The sequence below is a fragment of the Budorcas taxicolor genome, chromosome 11, assembly GCF_023091745.1.
Source record: "Budorcas taxicolor isolate Tak-1 chromosome 11, Takin1.1, whole genome shotgun sequence".
Classification (NCBI taxonomy): domain Eukaryota; kingdom Metazoa; phylum Chordata; class Mammalia; order Artiodactyla; family Bovidae; genus Budorcas; species Budorcas taxicolor.
The window spans coordinates 35,334,772-35,356,551 of NC_068920.1; the positions used below are offsets into that span (position 1 = coordinate 35,334,772).

General features: G+C 39.7%; 1 protein-coding gene across 1 annotated transcript; it reads right to left on the bottom strand.

Moving 5' to 3' along the window:
- Positions 1-1,007: 1,007 nt before the first annotated feature.
- Positions 1,008-3,964, bottom strand: IL17A (interleukin 17A). The gene is made up of 3 exons (XM_052649702.1): positions 3,938-3,964; positions 2,574-2,770; positions 1,008-1,245 (listed from the first exon to the last, which is right to left on the bottom strand). Exons 1-3 carry the CDS (start codon positions 3,962-3,964, stop codon positions 1,008-1,010), a joined length of 462 nt encoding a protein of 153 aa, XP_052505662.1.
- Between the last annotated feature and the right edge of the window lie 17,816 nt (positions 3,965-21,780).

The window sequence follows — 21,780 nt, forward strand, 5'->3', positions numbered from 1 at the left end:
AGAGTCTTAGCCACTGGATCACCAGGGAAATCCTTCTATTGTTTTGAAAAGAGTAAAACTGAGAATCTGGAATTGGGGTGGGTGGAGGGTATTGCTACTCAAAGGCATGCTTTGTTTTGTTCTATTGATAAATTTGCATACTGTTCCAAATAGGAAACAGCTGACCTCTCTGAAGGGCTTTCTTGGTAGCTCTTCCTTGGTAAAAAATCCTCCTGCAATGCAGGAGACCCTGGTTTGATTTCTGGGTCAGGAAGATCCCCTAGAGAATGGATAGGCTACCCACTCCAGTATTCTTGGGCTTCCCTGGTGGCTCAGCTGGTAAAGAATACATCCTCAATGTGGGAGACCTGGTTTCATTCCTGAGTTGGGGGGATCCCCTGGAGACGGGAACAGATACCCACTCCAGTATTCTGGTCTCTCTGAAGACATTTTAATGAGAAAAGAATAAAGAAACAAATTTTTTTCCCCAAACTTTATTATTACAAATTGTTTTTATGACAACAGTTTAATAGAGCAGTTAGACTTGCTATCTCTCTTGTAATGCCTCAATAAGTTACAAAATTAAGTAAATAAATATGAAACTGAATTTAGTCTCTTTTCAGCTGTGTTATGTACTCCAAAGAGACAAGGAAGAGAAAATTCTATAGCCGTATGTAGTACAAGCTCAGAAATTTTCAACTGCTATTTAATCCTATCAAGGATTTCCCTAGGCAAAACAGACACTCATATATTTCACCTTTTTCCTAAAGACTTATGAAACATAAATAGATCCATAAATAGCTCATATAAATATAGGTTCTACCTTTTAAATAATAATATTCACAAATCTGGAAACTTGTCTTAAAAGAATAGAAAATAAAGCATGTAATATATCAAAGTGGAATCTTATGCCCCAAAGTTATTTCAGGGCTTATTAAATACATAAATGATGTTGGTCAGAAATGGGGCTGGGTCTACTCCCCAGAAAGCCTAACTAATCTGGGGAGTAGGGGTCAGGCAGAAAGCTCTTAAGCCACATGGCGGACAATGGGGGTGACACAGGTGCAGCCCACGGCCACCAGCATCTTCTCCAGCCGGAAGGAGTGAGGGCAGTGCTGAGACTCCCTTCGAAGGACCAGGATCTCTTGCTGGATGGTGACAGAGTTCATGTGATGGTCCACCTTCCCTTCAGCATTAATACAGCCTGAGTGGCTGCACTTGGCCTCCCAGATCACAGAGGGGTACCTCTCAGGGTCTTCATTGCGGCTGCAGGGGAGACAAAAGCCAGGAAGAAAGTGAATTCCTGGTAGAGCAGTAAGGAAATCAAACAGGAATAAGCAAAGGGAGGCAAATTCACAGGGGGACAAATGATAGGCATTGCAAATTCTCTAAGTGCTATTAGTCTGGAAAAGAAGCCATTTGGGAAAAACTTGGATTTGGAAGCCCATGAAGTGTTATAGAAAAAAGAAACAATGATCAGCTTTTCCCAGGTTCTTTGAAGAGTAAACAGAAGAGAGATTGAAACTACAGAAAGGATCTAAGTTTGCCATAAAGGAGTTTTTTTAGGGTACATTTGATAGATGAAAAAAACTAAGAGTCATCTATACACAAGATAACTGCTAATCTGACTTAATGAAGTCTGTCTTTGAAACAAGAAAGGCATCCAAATTTATCTAACAACACATTGATTAAACAGAGCCCACAGGTGACAGGAAGGGCTGGAAACAAAATCTGAAGCTCCTTTGTAATTTTCCCTTCTCCCTCTCCTCTGGCTGAGAGAATGACTGGACTTAGTTTAATTTATTTGAACTATTCTTGGTAAGCAGAAGTAAGAAGAAAAGATCCTATAGAAAGGTGAATCTGTAGGCTGCACATAACTGAGGTCATTTGCCTGAAATCAAATTATCAAAATGCATTTTGTATTTGATCCATCATAGCGTCTAAAGGGGAGCCTGGTGGGCTACAGTCCATGGGGTCACAAGAGTCAGACACGACTTAGTGGCTAAACCACCACCACCACCATCACCGCTAGTTATATTAAAGACACAACGAATGTCAGTCTGTTGGGGATGTAATTCAAGACTAAGTCAGAAAGGGGTGAAACACCAAATGGAACACTTCTACTGGGATTCAAGCTAATTTTCCCAGTGCTAATATAACCAAAAAAAGCACAAAATTCCTAGTTAATTAATTGTTGTTGTCAACAAACTCTACCAGGGTATTCTCTGGTAGCCCTGGGAAAGAGAATTCCAGTACTAATCTCCCATGCTAAATGTCTGTTTCTTTTCTGGATAAATAAACAATAGACTTGGGGTGTCATAAATATCAGAATGATGACCACCATTCATTTGGGTGGATTCTGGGGACATCGAGAACTAGTAGGCTAGGTGTTATGGATGGGCTGCGGAGAGCTGTGGTCTATGAAAGAAATCTGTAGAAAGTTGGAGAATCACTGGTTTGCACAATGGTTCTTCCAGGTTTGACAGGTGATTCTGAAAGAGTAATATCACCCCCCTCAGATGATTTAACTGGTAGTCTGATGCGTTATTCTGACGTAGAAGAATGCAGAGGTTTTATTTGGGGTGCTTACGTACTGGAGGGTCCAAGGCGAGGTGGAGCGCTTGTGATAATCGGTGGGCCTTCTGGAGTTCGTGTTCCGGTTAATGATGTTCAGGTTGACCCTCACATGCTGCGGGAAGTTCTTGTCCTCAGTAGGTGGGCAGCCTGGACTCTGTGGGATGATGACCCCTGCCTTCACAAGAGCCACCAGACTCAGAAGCAGTAGCAGTGACTGGATGGAGAGAGAGGTAGATTGGGTTAGTACTACATGGTTTTTGTTAAGACACTGTGGTGATGGTTGAATTGCTGATAGTGGAGAACATTCTGTGGTCCATGACAATCTATACTAAATTTTCAAATATGTGAAGTGAAAAGCTGGTGAGATGACCAAAGCGATATCAGGACCATGGCATTTCTACCAGTCTTGAACATTTTTCTTTTTTAAATGTAGAAAAACCACATTATTCATTGGCTGAAAGTAATTTTAGTGAAGATGGCAAGTCATCAATATATCAGTATATGCATCACTCTCAGGTTTTTGGAAGGGTAATGACCTTGATTTTCTAGGAAGAAATGCCCTCCTACACCATTGATCTCTCTCGTTACATTTTGTGCAGCACTGAGTAAAAGAATGCTCACCTTAGACATAAAGGGCTATAGAAAATCCATGTGGAATCAGTTAGAAATTCTGTTGGTACCACTGGCAAACACCCAAACCCAAACTCAACCCCCCCTTATATTTTCTTAAGTATATTTCCAGTTTTTCTAAATTTAAATATATTGATTCTATAATCAAATTGGGTTTCAAAAAAGATGCATGTATAACTTTAGATTAGAATTAAAAGATCTCTGTTTTTAAAATATTGTTAAAACATCTTTTTTGAAACCCAATTTGATTACAGATTCAATATATGTAAATTTGGAAAAGCTGGGAAACATACCTAAGAAAACAGGGTTAGTGTACCAAGGCTATAGTATAATAATACAATAATGGAAAGAAGAGTCACTGCCAAAACATTAAATCTTCAAGGATAGTGACCCATCTTATTTTGAATTAAAGAAAAACACTGTGGAAGAATTATATTAAATCCCTTGTACCCAGAGAAACAGAGTTTCAATAAACATTCTCTCTTACAGCACAATGTCACATTGACACTTCTTTGTGTGGTTTAGCCCCAGTATAGCTATCTTTCAGTTTTAATCTTATCTTTCCAACTGATATGCACCAGTTCTTGAAAATGCTAAATAACGACAAGTATCTATCATGGGTTTCATTTCCCATCCTATATAGACTGTATTCTTGGATTCCCATAGTTAGAATCCAGAATTTCATGCCTGCAGTGCAGAAATTGATCTGGTCCAAATCAAGAAGAGCATCACACACTAGTGCAGGACTCACCATAGATGCAGTTCTCATAGATGCCATGGTAGCTCCTTCCAGTTCACTGTAGATGGATGAGCTTGTGCTCGCTGTGAGACGGACAGAGTGTAGTGCTATCTTCTCTCTTTTTATAGGGTTTTGCTCCTTCTGTGGTCACTTGCGTTGGCGTGTTGGAGTGAGTTCAGGGGTGACACCATTTTGGTTAAAAGTTCCATCCCAAAATGAGGTCAAAGAAAACCCGCCCCTTCGTGACGGGTAATAATCTGCTTCTGAAGGATAATGGGAAGAACAGAAATCCATTTTTCTAAAGGCCATATCCTCTCTTCATTCTTCAAGGAACTATGACTTGTCAGGGGCTGAGCGGAGACTGAGAAATTATTTATTTATGGGCAAGCATGAAGCTGTCATAAAAGGTGTCTTCTCTTTTAATAGCTCATAGGGAAATAAACGTTTGGCATCACATTCAAACTTCTGAGAGTCTTCTTCTGCCCTATGCCTTGATTTCCCATTCTATAGTGCCTTTCCTCACCAGATTTCCTAGCCAGTTGTGGGCATCATTCCAGAAACTACTCAAGGTCTTGCCATATAAACAAACCAACAAAAGACCAATACATAATTTCGTGACGACAGGATATATTATTTCACTGATTTAACACCTGCTTTGTTCAATGTCTACTCTGCCTGAGGAACAAATAACTAGATTTGAGAGACATGAGATTTACTATCAAAGACATGTCTAACACTGCATGTTACCAAGCAACTTCTTCAGGAGGAAGAAGGAATGAGGAAATGTAGTCAGACAAAGAGGAGAGTTGAAAGTGGAGGTGGGGACTGTAGGAAGGTGGTGAGGATAGAGAAAGGAAGGGCAGCAAAGAGCAGACAATGATAACAACAAGAAAGGAGGAGGCAGATGGGGGATAAGAAGGAAAAAGAAAAGGAAATTGTTGCTCCTTCTTTTTCTCTCTACTCTCTAAGTAAGGTGAACTTTGATTTCAGGTCCTGGAGAATGGCCCCTCCTAGGGAACATTGACGTCTATCCCAAGGATGATAGAATGAGGGATGTAGATGTGGCTGGGGACAAGTTACCCTCTCTCTGCCCCTTCTTTGCAGTGGGATGTTTTCCTGGCTAGACAGGTCCTGACCAATCAGTGAGGAAGGGCATGAACAGATGAATCTCAGGGGTAATGTTAGATGGATGACCTTGGTAGATGAAGCAGCTACAGATGGAAGAGGAAGTGGGATGCAGCTTGCCCTGATTTCCTTGATTCTGGTGTTGACCTCACCACCTACCCTTGGAGACATGGAGACTGTGAGCTCGCCATCCCTCCTCCACATGTGATCAGGTAGCCATCTTAGCAGCGGCTGTGTCTCTTACATCTATTTCCTATTCCCAAACCTACTCCCATTCCTCTAACTCAGACTCTCAGCCACTTGCATTGTTTTTTTTTTTTAAACTGAAGTATAGTTGATTTACAAGGCTGTTTTAATTTCTGCTGTAAAGCAAAGTGATTCAGTTATACATATATATCCATTCTCTTTACATTCTTTTCCATTACTGTTTATTACAAGATGTTGAATATAGTTCCCTGTGCTATATAGTAGAGCCTTGGTGTTTATCCATCCTGCATACAATGGTTTGCATTTGCTAACTCCAACTCCATTTCTTGCCCTCCCCTCCACCACCTTGGCAGCCACATGTCTGTTTTCTATGTCTGTGAGTCTGTTTCTTTTCCATAGATGGGCTCATTTGTGTACTTAAACTGTTTTAATAGCCATATTTGCTCCTCCCAATTGCTGCCTTCCACCCACCTTCGACATTCCTGCAATAATGATCTTCAAAGTATGGCTCTGATTGTGTCTTCTCTCACTTGGTTGTGTACAGAACAAAATGCAAACCCCTTCATTTCAGTTCAGTCACTGAGTCATATCCCACTCTTTGTGACCCCATGGACCGCAGCACGCCAGGCCTCCCTGTCCATCACCAACTCCCAGAGCTTGCTCAGACTCATGTCCATTGGGTCAGTGATGCCATCCAACCATCTCATCATCTGTCATTCCCTTCTCCTCCTGCCTTCAATCTTTCCAAGCATCAGGGTCTTTTCAAATGTTTTACAGTTTCACCCTCCACCACACTCCATGACTTGGACTCAGGAGTTCCTGATTATTCTCCTACAGATGGTCCCTGGATTAATGATGATTCGACTTATAATTTTTTCAACTTTGCAATGTGCAAAGGTGATATGTGTTCACTAAAAGCTGTACTTCAGATTTTGAATGTTGATCTTTTCCCAGGCTGGTGATATGTGGTGCTGTCTTCTCTTGTGATGCTGGGCAGTGGCAGCTCCCAGTCAGCCATGTAAACATGAGGGTGAACAACTGATACACTTACCCCTGTCTGTATCCAGGCAACCATTGTATTTTTTACTTTTAGCACATTATTTAGTCAATTACATGGGATATTCAATACTTTATTATAAAATGAACTTTGTGTTAGGTGATTTTGCCTAACTACAGGATAAAGTAAGTGTTCTGGGCACACTTAAATTAGGCAATGCTAAGCCATGATGCTTTCAATTTATCAGGATGTAACCCCATCTTCTTCTTCTTTTTTTTTTTTTTTTGGCCACACCTCTCAGTTTGCGGGATCTTAGTACCCCAAGCATGGCTTGAACCCGTGCTCTCTGCAGTGAAAGTGTGGAGTCCTAGCCACTGGATCACCAGAGAATTCCTTGTAATACCATCTTAAGTCAAGGTAGATCTGTAATGCCTGCAAATTTTTCATTAGGTACTGTCTCTGAAATGCCCTTTCTCATCCTCAGTTTATATCAGAATTCTCCTTGTCCTTCCAGATCCAGTTCAAATGTGTCTTTTGGGTCTGGAGGTCCCTCCTGATCACTATAGCTGGAATAAGCAGCTCCCACAACACGAGGTTTTACCTACCTCTACAGTAACTTGTTATTTATTCTTTAGGCCACGACTGCATGGCTTGTGGGTTCTTTGTTCCCCAACCAGGGATTGAACCTGGGCCCTCTGCAGTGAGAATGCAGGGTCTTAACCGCCGGAAAGCTGGGGAAGTCCTTGCTTCATTTCGTACTGTATTTTATTTGTCTGGGAAGAGTATGTTTAAGACAAATGTTTATTTCCAATTTAGATTTTACTGTCATCCTTCAACACCAGCATGTTATTTGTCTTTGTAACTTCCGTGGTACCTCATGTGGGGCTTTATGCAACATAGGTCTTCACAGATTGCTTCTGTGTTGCTGGTTTCTCTCAGGTACACATCTGTCCATGTATATTTTTAGTGTATCACCTGTCATTTGTTTGCATATCTGATTTTCCTGCTAGACAGATATTAGTCTTTGTATCACTTTACATAGTATCTAGTAAATAGGAAGTGCTCAATATTTTGACTGAATTACAATATGAAGAATGTTTGGGTAGTTTGGAATCTTGACTATGCTTTCGGGAACCCAATTGCACCCCCATGACCATACTAAGCTAACACTTTGACTTTCCATCCTGATCATTTTGAAGGCAGTGTAGTAAGGTGGTGATCTGCTTTGGACCATCCTTAAATAGAAGATTTCTTGCTTCTGCTGTCTGGTAGGGATGAGGTCAAGGTGAACGTGTTTGTTGCCCAAAGGGGACAAGCTGATTCTAGTTGTCCTGTCTGTGTCTGCCTCCAGTGCCAATGAAATACACCCTGTGTGCTGTCCTTCGCAATACCAACCCTTGCTTTAACATAAGGATGGGAAGTAAAGAGAGTTTTCACAAAAGTATAAAAATGATCATTTTGAGGTGGTGATAGGAGCTTGTTGTGCCCAGTCTTGAGCAGCATGGATTTCTCAGATGTACACTTGAGCTGGAGAAAGAGTCAGAAGTAGAAAGATGGTGTGCAGAATGGGGAGGGTAGTTATCTACAGAGGCAGCTGGTCCAGGTGTATACCCCAGCCTGCTGAGACAGAAGGAATGCTGGACTGGAAATTCATAGCTCAGTCAGTAAAGAATCTGCTTGCAATGCAGGAGACCCAGGTTCGATTCTTGGGTTGGGAAGATCTTCTGGAGAAGGAAATGGCAACCCACTTCAGTATTTTTGCCTGGAGAATCCCATAGATAGAGGATCCTGGCAGGCTATAGTCCGTGGGGTCGTAGGAGTCGGACACAACTTAGCGACTAAACCACCAGAACACCCAATGAGAGAGCACTTTGGTTTTTGCTGTAGCTCTGCCACTAACCACCCATCCCTTTGGGTACTTCATGTCCTTGAGGCTCAGTTTCCCTTTTGAGAAAATTAATTTTTGCACCAGGCAATCTTTGATTGTCTGAATTTTTAGAGAAAGAAATCAGTGGGAGAACAAATAGGGGCAGTAAATTAGGGCTGATGACCTTGCTTAGTGATTTTCCTCAGATTCATCAGCCTTGCTTCTTGGAGGCCTGGGGAACAGGTACCCACAAGTAACCAGGAACTGCAACCTGGCTGTTGAGAGCTGGGTAAGGTATGGGGAGGAGGAGCAGGTAGAGGCTGGGAGGCTGGGAGGCTGGCTTCCTGGGAGCCAAGCATGCTTTGGAAGGGATGGTCCTAGTGAAGTGTCTCTGGGATTCTTGACTTAGGGAAATGATCTTCAAAGCTCCTTGACTGTATTACATTATCAAACAGCATTCCCTTCTACTTATAGTAGAGAATGACATGGGAGATAGAAGGATATATATTCCTTAAATTAAGACTGTCATTAAAAAATTAAATAAATAAATAAATAATTTTTTGCTTAGGTGGTGGGGTTACCATGGAGATAATCACTGTTGTCTTGTTTGTTTCTACTCTAGAGGCTTTTAAAATAAAAATAGCAATAGTCTGAGTAGAAGAGGAGGCCCTGTGCCATCATTAATGATTTCTGTATATTACACCTTAAAGACAATGGCTACTCAAAGAAATGGGTGTCATGTTGTCTCATGGTGTTCACATCACCAGTAAGCCTCCTTTTCTCTTGATTTTGATTTACTATAGAAAGGATAACGAGTAGCTGCCAAGAATCTTTTTGGGTTTTAAATTTGTGGGCCAGCATACAAGAACCAACGTCAGATACTTAATAGGAAGACATGGTTTTGAGGGAAGGGAATGTTTGCAGCAGAGTCATCTGGAGGGCCTTGGAGAATCAGTACAGTTGGGATTTAGCTGAGATCCAGATTTAGATCCAGTTGTTCAAAATCGAGATCATCTAATTTTGAGGCATTAATAGTGTTATGTACCAGAGGCTCAGCTCTGCGGTTAAAGCTGTTGTGTTTAAAGGATCACAACTTACTATATGTGAAATCACCACGGTTTTTTTTAATAAGAAAGATCAATCTTAGTATCAGCCTGATAGTATCATTGCTCATCTCCAGAGCAAAGCTGTTAAGCATTCACTATGGCTGTGTTTCTGAGGGCCATCCTGAACGATGAACTGTTGGGTGGGAATTCTGCAGGGGTAGGTAACAGACTTCCCCTGAAATCGCTGGTGGAGGAATTTCCCCCCTTATGTGACATGATAAATTGAAGGAGATATTAATAGAGAGAAGCTCTAAATGAATCATTGTTAATGGGCTGGTGAGGGCTGAGAAGTGAGGAGGCAGAATCCTTTTCCAACATTTGGATTCCATTTTTTTCACCACTGGTCATTCTAACTCTTGTAGGGTTGTTGATGAAGATACGCTGTAAACAGCTCCTGTGAGTGACTAATTATCTTTCTTCTGCTATTCGTTTTTTGAAATTTTATTTTATTTTTTGCTATTCATTTTTGATGTTGCAAGAGCCTAGATCTAGCCCAGACCAGACTATTTTTATCTGATAGAGTCAGATCACAAAACTGTACGTCTTTTTCTTTTTTTTCCATTGGGATATAGTTGCTTTCTAATGTGTTAGTTTCTGCTGTACAATGAAGTGAATCAGCTATGTGTATACAAGTATCCCCTCTTTCATGGACCTCCTTCCCATCCTGCCCCGACCCCCTCTACCTCGGGTCACCACAGACCTCTGAGCTGAGCTCCCAGTGTTATACGACAGTTTCCCTCTAGCTATCTATTTTACACATGGTAGTGTATATATTTCAATCCCGTTCTCCTGATTCATCCCATCCCCTCCTCCCATCCTGTGTCCACATACCTGTTCTCTACATCTGCATCTCTGTTCCTGCCCTGCAAATAGTTTCTCTGTACCATCTTCCTGGATTCACATACATGCCTTGATATATGATATATTAACAAACTCATTCTATGTAGTCAAAAGAATGTTGATCAGCTGTGACTTTAGCCACCTGAGGGATTTGATTGACAAGTATTCTGTCCCTGGTGACTCCCCAGAAGTGCATCTTCATTATTTGGGTAAATGAGATTTACTCTTACACATCTTTTCCCGGCCTGAAAGCATTGAGATGATATCTGGAAGATGTGACGAAACCAAGCCATACAAGAAGGAAGATATATCACATCACGTCATCTTAAAACAACCGCAGTCCATCAGTGTTTCCCCAGTGTCTACATGAACATCCACAACCCAACTCATCAGACGAGCATGTCAGTTTCTCCTTTGAGTAATGATTACTACTAACCTCATGGAAACCAAGCCTCTTCCTTAGGTAAGTTTTTCATTAGCATTTTACTGAAACACTGATTTAAAGTGGGTCAGAAAACTTTCCATTTCTTTTCAAACCAAAGCATTTAGAATTCTATCCCAATACGTTAGCAGGCCCATGCAAATTTTCTTTTTACGGGTGGGCTTCCCTTTGGTAATGCTGACTTCATCTGATACCTTGAGAATTAAGGTCAGCAAATGACTGAAGTTTCAAGTCTGAACGGATGTCACTGAAAAGTAAGGTCTAAAATTAAACAAGCAAACCAAACCGCACACCGAGGTTGGGCCATCAACTTATCAGTTTTATTTTCTTTGCAGCAATTTTGAAGTTAATATGATTTAGAGACAACCGCAAAATGTATTTAAATGCAAGATTCTACATGCAGACCCGGAACAAATTGCGAATTGGTTTTTCTTTTTAGACAACACAGAGGATCCTCTGGTAAGGTGGTTTCTCCGAAGACTGGAAATATAGTAAAATCAGTGTATAGTGATGTTATGTTCGTTTATTCCAAAATCCTTAGAAGGACTTGAGATGATTTATAACAAAAATTCAGATAATAAAGTAGATAAAAAATATGAATCAGGCCTGGCAAAAAGAGAGTCAAAGGTCAAGATCGGGGAAAGAAAACCCAAAGTCTTAGTCTATTGAGTTTACATTTGTCTCTGTGCTTTCTGGCAGCCAAAATGAAAGGTAGATACACTCAGTTACATAGTTCTCATTGTCAGCAGGGAAGAAGCTAGCTAATTCCTCAGAATAGATGGAATTTTTCTTATTATTACCTTTCGAAATAAAATTTTCATTCGGGGCTTATACGGGGCTCCTGTTTGACATGTTCTGGCATGTTCTGGCAACAGACATTCCCATAATGAGATATCAGCCTCATTTTGGTAGCTGTGTGCCTTTGGGGAAATTATATCATGTACATCCCAGTGCCCATGCCTATAAAGTGGACGTAACAGTAGAATATGGCTCATAGATTATCGAAAGGAGTAAATTAAATAATATATGTGTCAATACATAGTGACAAAAAGTTAACTTTTATAGAAACGCCAGGGCAATAGAATCTGACAGAGTTTGTCAGATTTTTTTTTAAAACCATTGAATCTGAGAGTCAGACGTTGAATCTGACTAGTTATCTGCTAATTGAATGTCTACTCTTTGGATAAGGAGGGAGATTTCTTCAGGATTTCATATGGCTGAGGTGAGATAGCCCTTCATTTAAAAAGTTTTTCTTGAGCACCTGTTCTATGGACTTCCCTGGTGACTCTGCAGTAAAGAATCCATCTGCCAATGCGGGACACACGGCTTTAATCCCTGGGTTGGGAAGATCTCCTGGAGAAGGGAATAGCAACCCACTCCAGTATTTTTGCCTGGAGAATCCCACAGACAGAGGAGTCTGGTGGGCTACAGTCCATGGGGTCACAAAAGGTTGGACGTGACTTAATGGCCGAACAGCAGCAGCCTGTTCTATACCAGGCAGGCACTGTGTGCGCTGTGGGGAGAGAGCAGGGCACCACCAGGAAAGACCCTGCTTCAAGGGAGCTGTCATCCAGAGTCATGGAGGTTCTTTATTCGTATTCTGTACTTTTCAGGCTGCCTGCTGATAACGAATTGGGTTTCTTAGGCACTAGGATAACTTGGAAATCAGTGCTCTGGATAGGAGACACGGGAATCTGGCTAGTGGAAAGGAATAGTTCTTTCTACAATTTATTTGTCCTGGTTTATATACTGGTGCACTGATGATAAGGAATTTCAACATTTACCTTACATTGTATTGAACTTAACTCAGAATTGCCACTCTATATATACATATTTATGTACATATTTTATATCAATCTATCATCTCTCTACCTATCTATCTATTATCTATCTACACAGGCACAAGCACAGACACACACATACATTTTCCTTCTGACCATGAATGTGATATATGCTCTTTTGTTATATACAATAGACAAGACCTGGTTCAGGGAGCAAAAGGAAGACAGCAAAATTAACCCATAATCCTGGTTATTAAAAACAAAGTTTAGGATTATATTGCTCCTGTTATTTTATAAAACTGGTATCATTTGAAGTGTATTACCCTAGTTTAAAAAAAATACATTAAAAAACTCTAAGTATTTTATTTTACCAAATTGGATCATGTTACAATATGCTTTGTTTTCTCATGTTACAATATATTCTAAACATTTTTTCCCCTTTTAAAGCTTTTTTGTTTGTTTGTGTGTGTTTGAAACTGATTGGCTACCTAACATCCTGAAAATGAAGAAATAGCTGACCATTTAACCAGTTGCTTTTGTTCAACATTTTAATCGCTTCTGTGTTTTCATTATTTCTTTGATTTTTCTGTGTCATCTCCCCATAGCAGCAACAAGTCTCATATCTAGGTGCCCAGTAATTATTGTAGATTTCCACTTTTGCAAAGTGACTGCATTTGACAGAAGACCAGTGCTATCAAGACCTAAAAACAAAGGAAGAAAAGATCCACAGGGTTATACATGCTTGGTTGTGTAAGTAGAGCGTCCATCATGAATTCATAGCACTAGGAATTTATAATTGTTTTTAATAATGGCGTCACTCAGAAGGAAGAAACCCCAACCCAAGAGTTAAAGAATAACTTGGTGACAAGGCCCTACAGGATGGGTTAGGAGAGCAAAGCTTTCTTTGTAGTTACAATGGTAGGAGAAGTTTAACTATAACGGGACATCTTGAATATTTTAATGATTCAGTTCAGTTCAGTTGCTCAGTTGTGTCCAACTCTTTGCGACCCCATGGACTGCAACATGCCAGGCCTCCCTGTCCATTACCACCTCCCAGAGTTTAGTCAAACTCATGTCCATTGAGTTGGGATGCCATCAACCATCACATCCTCTGTCGTCCCCTTCTCCTCCTGCCTTCAATCTTTCCCAGCATCAGGGTTGTTTCAAATGAGTCAACTCTTCACATCAGGTGGCCAAACTATTGGAGTTTCAGCTTCAGCATCAGTCCCTCCAATGAATATTCAGGACTGATCTCCTTTAGGATGGACTGGTTGGATTACCTTGAATATTCTTGAATCTCAAGAATATTCTCCAACACCACAGTTCAGAAGCATTAATGCTTTGGTGCTGAGCTTTCTCTATAGTCCAACTCTCACATCCATACCTGACCACTGGAAAAACCATAGCCTTGACTAGACGGACCTTTGTTGGCAAAGCAATGTCTCTGATTTTTAATATGCTGTCTAATATGGTAGGTCATAACTTTTCCTTCCAAGGAGTAAGTATCTTTTAATTTCATGGCTGCAATCACCATCTGCAGTGATTTTGGAGCCCCCCAAAATAAAATCTGCCACTGTTTCCCCATCTATTTGCATGAAGTGATGGGGCCGGGTGCCATGATCTTTGTTTTCTGAATGTTGTGTTTTAAGCCAACTTTTTCATGCTCTTCTTTCACTTTCATCAAGAGGCTGTTTAGTTCTTCTTTGCTTTCTGCCATAAGGGTGGTGGCATTTGCATATCTGAGGTTATTGATATTTCTCCTGGCAATCTTGATTCCAGCTTGTGCTTCATCCAGCCCAGCATGTCTCATGATGTACTCTGCATATAAGTTAAATAAGCAGGGTGACAATATACAGCCTTGACATACTCCTTTCCCTGTTTGGAACCAGTTTTTTGTTCCATGTCTAGTTCTAACTGTTGCTTCTTGATCTGCATGCAGATTTCTAAGAAGGCAGGTCAGGTGGTCTGATATTCCCATCTCTTTCAGAATTTTCCAGAGTTTGTTGTGATCCACACAGTCAAAGGCTTTAGCATAGTCAATAAAACAGAAATTGATGATTTTCTGGAACTCTTTTGCTTTTTTGATGACCCAATGGATGTTGGCAATTTGATCTCTGGTTCCTCTGCCTTTTCTAAATCTAGCTTGAACATCTGGAAGTTCATGGTTCACATACTGTTGAAGCCTGGCTTGGAGAATTTTGAGCATTACTTTACTAGTGTGTGAGATGAGTGCAATTGTTTGGTAATTTGAGCATTCTTTGGCACTGTCTTTCTTTGGGATGGGAATGAAAACTAACCTTTTCCAGTCGTGTGGCCACTGCTGAGTTTTCCAAATTTGCTGGCATATTGAGTGCAGCACTTTCACAGCATCATCTTTTAGGATTTGAAATAGCTCAACTGGAGTTTCATCACCTCCACTAGCTTTGTTCATAGTGATGCTTCCTAAGGCCCACTTGACTTTGCATTCCAGGATGTCTGGCTCTAGGTGAGTGATCATACCATTGTGATTATCTGGAGATCACCAGGTGGTCAACACCAAAATCAGATTGATTATATTCTTTGCAGCCAAAGATGGAGAAGCTCTATACAGTCAGCAATAACAAGATTGGGAGCTGACTGTGGCTCAGATCATGAACTCTTTATTGCCAAATTCAGACTTAAATTGAAGAAAGTAGGGAAAACCACTAGACCATTCAGGTATGACCTAAATCAAATCCCTTATGATTATACAGTGGAAGTGAGAAATAGATTTAAGGGACTAGATCTGATAGACAGAATGCCTGTTGAACTATGATTGAGGTTTGTGACTGTACAGGAGACAGGGATCAAGACCATCCCCAAGAAAAAGAAATGCAGAAAGGCAAAATGGCTCTCTAAGGAGGCCTTACAAATAGCTGTGAAAAAAGAAGTGAAAGACAAAGGAGAAAAGGAAAGATATACCCATTTAAATGCAGAGTTCCAAAGAATAGCAAGGAGAGATAAGAAAGCCTTCCTCAGTGATCAGTGCAAACAAATAGAGGAAAACAATAGAATGGGAAAGATTAGAAATCTCTTCAAGAAAATTAAGGATACCAAGGGAACATTTCATGCAAAGATGGGCTTGATCAAGGACAGAAATGGTATGGACCTAACAGAAGCAGAAGATATTAAGAAGAGATGGCAAGAATGCATAGAAGAACTATTTTAATGATTATAAATTATTAAACAAAAGATTTATTTGTTTAGCCTTCTTGAAGTTACATGTTTACTGGTTTGCATTTTCCCATGCTGAGAAAATGAGTGATTATTTTACTCAAAATGGTTTCCCATCAATTTTTGCTTGATATGACAAAAATAAAAATTGTGTTGATATCAACAGCTTTATTAAGGGAATTATGCTGTCTTGTCCCATAAGAACATGAATATAATGTGATCAACTTATAGATGTATGACAATCAAATATAATAATAAAAATAATGCTTAAGAAACATTGACAGAAAATTATGAAACTTGTTAAAATTGTAGGCAATGTTATTTCAATGGTAATAGCCATTACAGACATCAAAAAAATATTTGCAATAAAAAGGCTTATGATACTATAAAAATAGTGGTCTGGCATATGGTTGATGTCAAATAAATATAAATGATACAAATTTTGTAATGTCACAGAGAAAGAGCTTTTGGGTATATTTATCCATTCATTTAATCTCTATAACAATCTTGTACTTTGATCCTATAACTATCCTATATATTTAGATACTATTATCCATATTACAGAAAAGAAAACTAAGGTTTGGAAGGTTTCTGTAACGAGTCCAGAATGATCTAGCTGGAAGGTTGCTATCCTGAGATGAATCAAAGACATGATGATTCTCGGGTCTGTGGACTTTTCACTGTGACCAACTGAAAACACTAATACTGAAAACATTTTAAAAACTTATTTTGCAAGTGATTTTCCAACTTTTTGAAACTGACTTTCTCTTCTGATATTTTTAAAGTTTGAAATCTTAAAGATTATCAAATTGTTTTTCTTTCATCATCCATTTTGTGGTATCACTTCTTTCATTTACCCTTGCCCATTATCTTTGTTTTACTGACAATCCCTCTTTGTCTAGTGCTATGACTAAGACATTCCCAACTTACCTTCATTTTGTGATTCCCTCAAAGTGGAGATTTTCATGAAAGTAATGCAAGGAAGGGCAGAGAGAGGTGTCTATGGTGGTGGTGGTGGGTTAGTTGTGTCCGACTCTTGCGATCCGTGGACTGTAGCCTGCCAGGCTCCTCTGTCCATGGGATTCTCCAGGCAAGAATACTGGAGTGGGTTGCCATTTCCTTCTCCAGGGGATCTTCCCAACCCAGGAACTGAACCCAAGTCTCCTGCATTGCAGGCAGATGATTTACCAACTGAGCTATGAGGGAAGCCTAGGGGTGTCTATACATCTGTGTTTCACTAAGGGTGGAGATAAGAGGATTAGTGCTCACTTTCCCAATCAGATTACAGTGGCAGTAACTTTTCCTTTATTGTTCTTTTTTTTTCCTATAAAAAAATGTGGGGGTTGGGAGAAGCAGAATTTAAGCATGAGAACCATATAGATGATGGCTATGAATCAGACTGTGTTTTCTCTTTGATCTGAAAAAACTAGGCCATTACAGTCATAATGCATTTTGGCTATCATGAAAAACTTTGCAGAAGTCAGGCTTTTAAACATTAAACCTGTATTGAGTTAAACCTCATGAACTTGATGTCAAGTATAAGAGGATAATACATGAAGAGCAGTTAATTAAAAAATTTTCCAATGTATGTATCATTTAAACATGTTTGCTTAGAATTCAATTGCAAGTATATACCATAATCTATTAAATCTCCCATTAGTGTATTTAAAATTCATCATTATCCATTATCAATCAGTACAATGATAAATATCATATTCTTTGGATTTTTGCTCAAATACATATTATTACTATAGGATATATAACTCTTATAGGGTTTTTGTATTATTATCTACATTTTACCAAGACATTTTGAAGACCATATAGTTTCTTAGTTTGTAATAGCAACTCAGTGGAGCTAGTTTAAGAAAAAACGTGGAAATAATTATAAGTATATAAAATGGTTCAGGAAAATGAAGGCTAGGAATTCCAGAAGGAAAAAACAAGAACAAGAGTTAAAAAGCCAATGGGAATCAAGCAGTTGCTTTCTCAGTCTCTCAAACATCTTCTTCCTCAAACTATGTCATTGCTTTCTCTGTGGATTCCTTTTCTCTGTACTCCTGGCTCTGCCAGAGCATATTCAAGGTCCACGGATAGGCATTTCTAAGTTTTAAGCCTTAGAATCAGGAGAATCTGATTGGCTTAACTGGACTCTCATGTCTAATCAGCTGGGGTTGAGTGGATCATATTCTACAAACAGGGCTGCTGGGGAATCCAAGTTTGTGGTTAAGTTAGCCCTAATCTCAAAGAAAAGGAGTCTGGTCTGGGAAGACATTCTAAGTGGTGTGTGTACTCTAGTAAATTTTCTCCTTTGACAGAAGACAAGCATCTATCTGTAGGTGGCAAAGTAATTTCTTTCCTCCATACCATCAGATCTTGGTAAGGATGCCTCCAGCTCTCTGAGCTTTGTTATTCCTCCTCAACTTGAGTGATACGAGTGTTTTTATTTTGCTGATGGCATTATATTTTAAATATACATGTTATATAATATACTTGTATTATACAATTTATATACGTAATGTGCGTATATCTCTATATTTATGAATAAAATTTTAGAGATCTGTATTCACTAGACTTAAATGTATTAAGTTGCCATTCTTAGCACTGTATAAAATGCATACAGAAAATGTTTAATACATGCTTGGTACTATCATTTCAAGATAGTCTTCAAAGGCTGGATACAGAACAATTATCTGCACACATTTAAAAACAGTTGCATGTTTTATGTAAGTCTATGTGGATCCTGCTGAACCGATGTGGTTTGTAAGCTTTCCTTTGATAAGATCTGCTGAATAAAGCATGTACAGACCAAATGTGGTGAGCCTGACACCTGAAAGTGAGAAATGGGGAGCTAGGGTCCTATGTGGGCTAAACACAGCATCTGCTAGACATGATGAGCGAAGAGCCAGCAAGGAAGTGGTTGACAGACCATTTGACCGAGGTGAGAAACTCATCTGCATTTATACTTGTTGCCAGAAGACATACTTCAGCAGGGTGTCTGATGTAAACATATGAAACTCTAAAATTGCTTTCGTTTGGGAAATTGGATTTCAGCAGAAATACATTGCCCACTGGTTGTCCTAATTCAGTTCATCAAACATCCCCATCCATCCATCCATTCACCCATCTTGTAAACATTTATTGAACAATTACTGTATAAAAAAACAGCAAGAACTATAGTTTTAGAAGGAGTATTGGTTGAGTCACACTTAAAGTTTACAGACGAATAGGAAAGCTTTGAGTTGGACACATCTGGATTCACTCTGCTGTCTCCTCGCTTTGAGACTTTAGTCAAGTTACCTAATACTCTGCAAACCGCAAGTTCCTCAACTTTAAAGTGATAATAATAAAAATAAAAAAATAATACTTGCACTTGTGTCATAAAGTTATTGAAGGGTTTGGAGGAGATACTGTAGATAATGCTTTTTGCACAGAGCCATAAATATTATGTGCTATTATTTCTAACCATCAGAATGATACTCATCACCAACCACAAATGAGTTCTCACAAGAGGTCAAATATGCATTGTGGAATCTATGGAAAGAAGGTAAATTCTGCCTGTTACAAGCTGTCACGGTAAGGAAACTGGTGCACAGGAAAGGAAAGTAAAGTGAAGTCGCTCAGTCGTGTCCGACTCTTTGCGACCCCATGGACTGTAGCTTATCAGGCTCCTCTGTCCATGGGATTTTCCAGGCAAGTGTGCTGAAGTGGATTGCCAGACATCTGAAGAAGGAAAAGCCAGTTTATCAGAATGCTTTGCCTACTTGTTGCCAAATATAATTTGCTTCTTGTTTATGCACTATTGTATCCAGGTGGGCTAATTTTTTCACTTTTCATCTGTAGGTTTGAACAGTCTGCACGAATGGCTTTAGACTTATAGATCTATGGAATGAAAAATGAAAAAAAAATTCAGAGAGCTTATTCAATCAATAGGTGTTCTTAAAAACTTGCTGAAACATCTATGCTTTATCTAAACACATTCAGAGAAAGAGATATTATAATTGCTTTGGAAATGTATCCTAATTTCTAGTTGAACTCTCTCTGTTTATAAATTCAATCAATGTGTTTTGTTATATTCTGAAGTGATATCTTCTAAATTAATGAGGTCCAAACTTTTTCACTGTCTTTGACTTTATATATATATTTTAAAATTTTATTTATTTGCTTCGGGCTTTGTTGGGTCTTCGCTGCTGTTTGAAGGCTACTCTTTTGTTGCAACACACGGGCTCTAGACTCGTGGGGCATGGGCTTAGCTGCTCTGCTGCACGTGGGACCTTCCTTGACCAAGAATCGAACCCATGTTCCCTGCATCAACTGGCAGATTGTCAACTACTGGACCACCAAGGAAGTTCTCATTGTCTTTTAAAATTGAAGTTTAGTTGATGTACAATATTATGTAAGTTACAGGTATACAATATAGTGATTCACAAGTTTTACAGGTTATACTCCATTTATAGTTTATTATAAAATATTGACTATCTTCCCCATGTCATACAATATACTTGTAGCTTAATTTTTTTTTCTTCCCCTGCTGTCTGTCTTCTGAGCCCTATCTCCAGTTGTCACTGAGTCCTATTGATTTTCTGTGTTCTTCTGCCATGTGATAAGAGAAGTTCTTCCCACCATTGTTCAGGTCCCCCTTCCTTTGGGCTCTTCCAATAGCCATTGTTTCCTACTGGAACTTCACTGTCTCCAGACCCTCCTCCTTGCAGCCCATCCCACGCACTAAAACTGCATCCATCTTCCTTAGCCATCACTATCCACAAAGGTTTTCCCTTGGAAAGTTATTACAGGATAGATAACCCTTGGTCTTCTCCCTTTATCCATCAGGGTTCTCCATGTGTGGGACTGCCCTTCTTGTCCAGCCTTGACCTTTATCATTCTCAGCTCTGCTTCTGTCTAGACAATTTTCTGTCTTGCTAACACAGTGCTCCAACATTTTAGCAGGTCTTCGCTCCTGCAGATTATTTCTTCCCTCTCTTTTTGACTGTTGTATGGCTAAATGGTTCAAAAATGGTAAAATTATTAATATAAAGGTTTAAACTTTTGCTAGCAATTTGTTGTAAGAGAGAAAAGTTCAGATGATCAGTGGATGACATAGAACTTGTGGATAATCTTCTCTGCTTTCACATGAGCTGGGAACTGTATGGTTTCCTCAGAGTGCTGCTGCTGCTGCTAAGTCACCTCAGTCGTGTCCGACTCTGTGCGACCCCACAGATGGCAGCCCACCAGGCTCCCCCGTCCCTGGGATTCTCCAGGCAAGAACACTGGAGTGGGTTGCCATTTCCTTCTCCAATGCATGAAAGTGAAAAGTGAAAGTGAAGTCGCTCAGTCGTGTCTGACTCCTAGCGACCCCCTGGACTGCAGCCTACCAGGCTCCTCCATCCATGGTATTTTCAAGGCAAGAGTACTGGAGTGGGGTGTCATTGCCTTCTCCATTCTTCAGACTAGAACCTGGGAAATATGGGAGGTTCTGAGATGGATTCTTGATTTAGGGCTCATGGGTTTCTAAGAAGTCTATGGATAAGATTCAAGGAACATGCAAACTTACTAAAATTATAAGTAAAGATGCATGCATATGAACATTGTTTTTTGGTGAAAACATCCATCACTTTCATTAGGAGAAACAGGACATTTGACAAGAAGAAGCTTCAGTTAGGGGGTTGAGTGGATGGAAGAAGATGGCACAGTAAGATAGTCCCTGTCTCTTCTGGTTGGAGGAGACGGGGGCCATACGGGACATAATTAAAAGATTAAGAACAGGATTCTGGGAACTTCCCTGATGGTCTAGTGGTTAAGATTCTGTGCTCCTATGGTGGGGGGCATAGATTCCATCCTTGGTCAGGGAACTAAGATCCTAGCTCCTCATACCCAAAAACCCAAACACAACAACCCCCATGTTCTGCCCCTAAAAAAAAAGCAAAGACCAAAATGGATTCTGGAAAGAATTGAGATCTTTTTTTTTTTTGACAGGGCCACCTTGAATGATTTCAGGTAAAATTGTCCTTGTAGATGAAAAGAAGAACAGGATCTGTATGTGTTTAGAACATATTGTTGACTCAAGAAACTTGTGATTAGGGTTTAGTTATCTGAGTTTCATCTCTATTATTTTTGTATGTTCAACTTTTCTTTTTCACTTTCAGATTTTATCACAAGTTTTTCCTTTTAATTTTTCGTGCAGATGTTTTAAAGATGTGAAGCTGATCTGTTCTGAAGAGGAGGAAACATAGAAAAGTGATGGGGTTTTGTGGGGACGGTGAAGGGTGCTATCTTAACCGATGGTGTAGTTACTCAGGGGAAT

Coding starts and splice junctions, on each gene's coding strand:
- IL17A (XM_052649702.1), bottom strand. CDS start 3,964: ATGGCATCTATGAGAACTGCATCTATG. Junction 2,771..3,937: donor CTATGAGAACTGCATCTATG/GTGAGTCCTGCA, acceptor CTCTCCATCCAG/TCACTGCTACTGCTTCTGAG. Junction 1,246..2,573: donor ACCTCGCCTTGGACCCTCCA/GTACGTAAGCAC, acceptor TCTCCCCTGCAG/CCGCAATGAAGACCCTGAGA.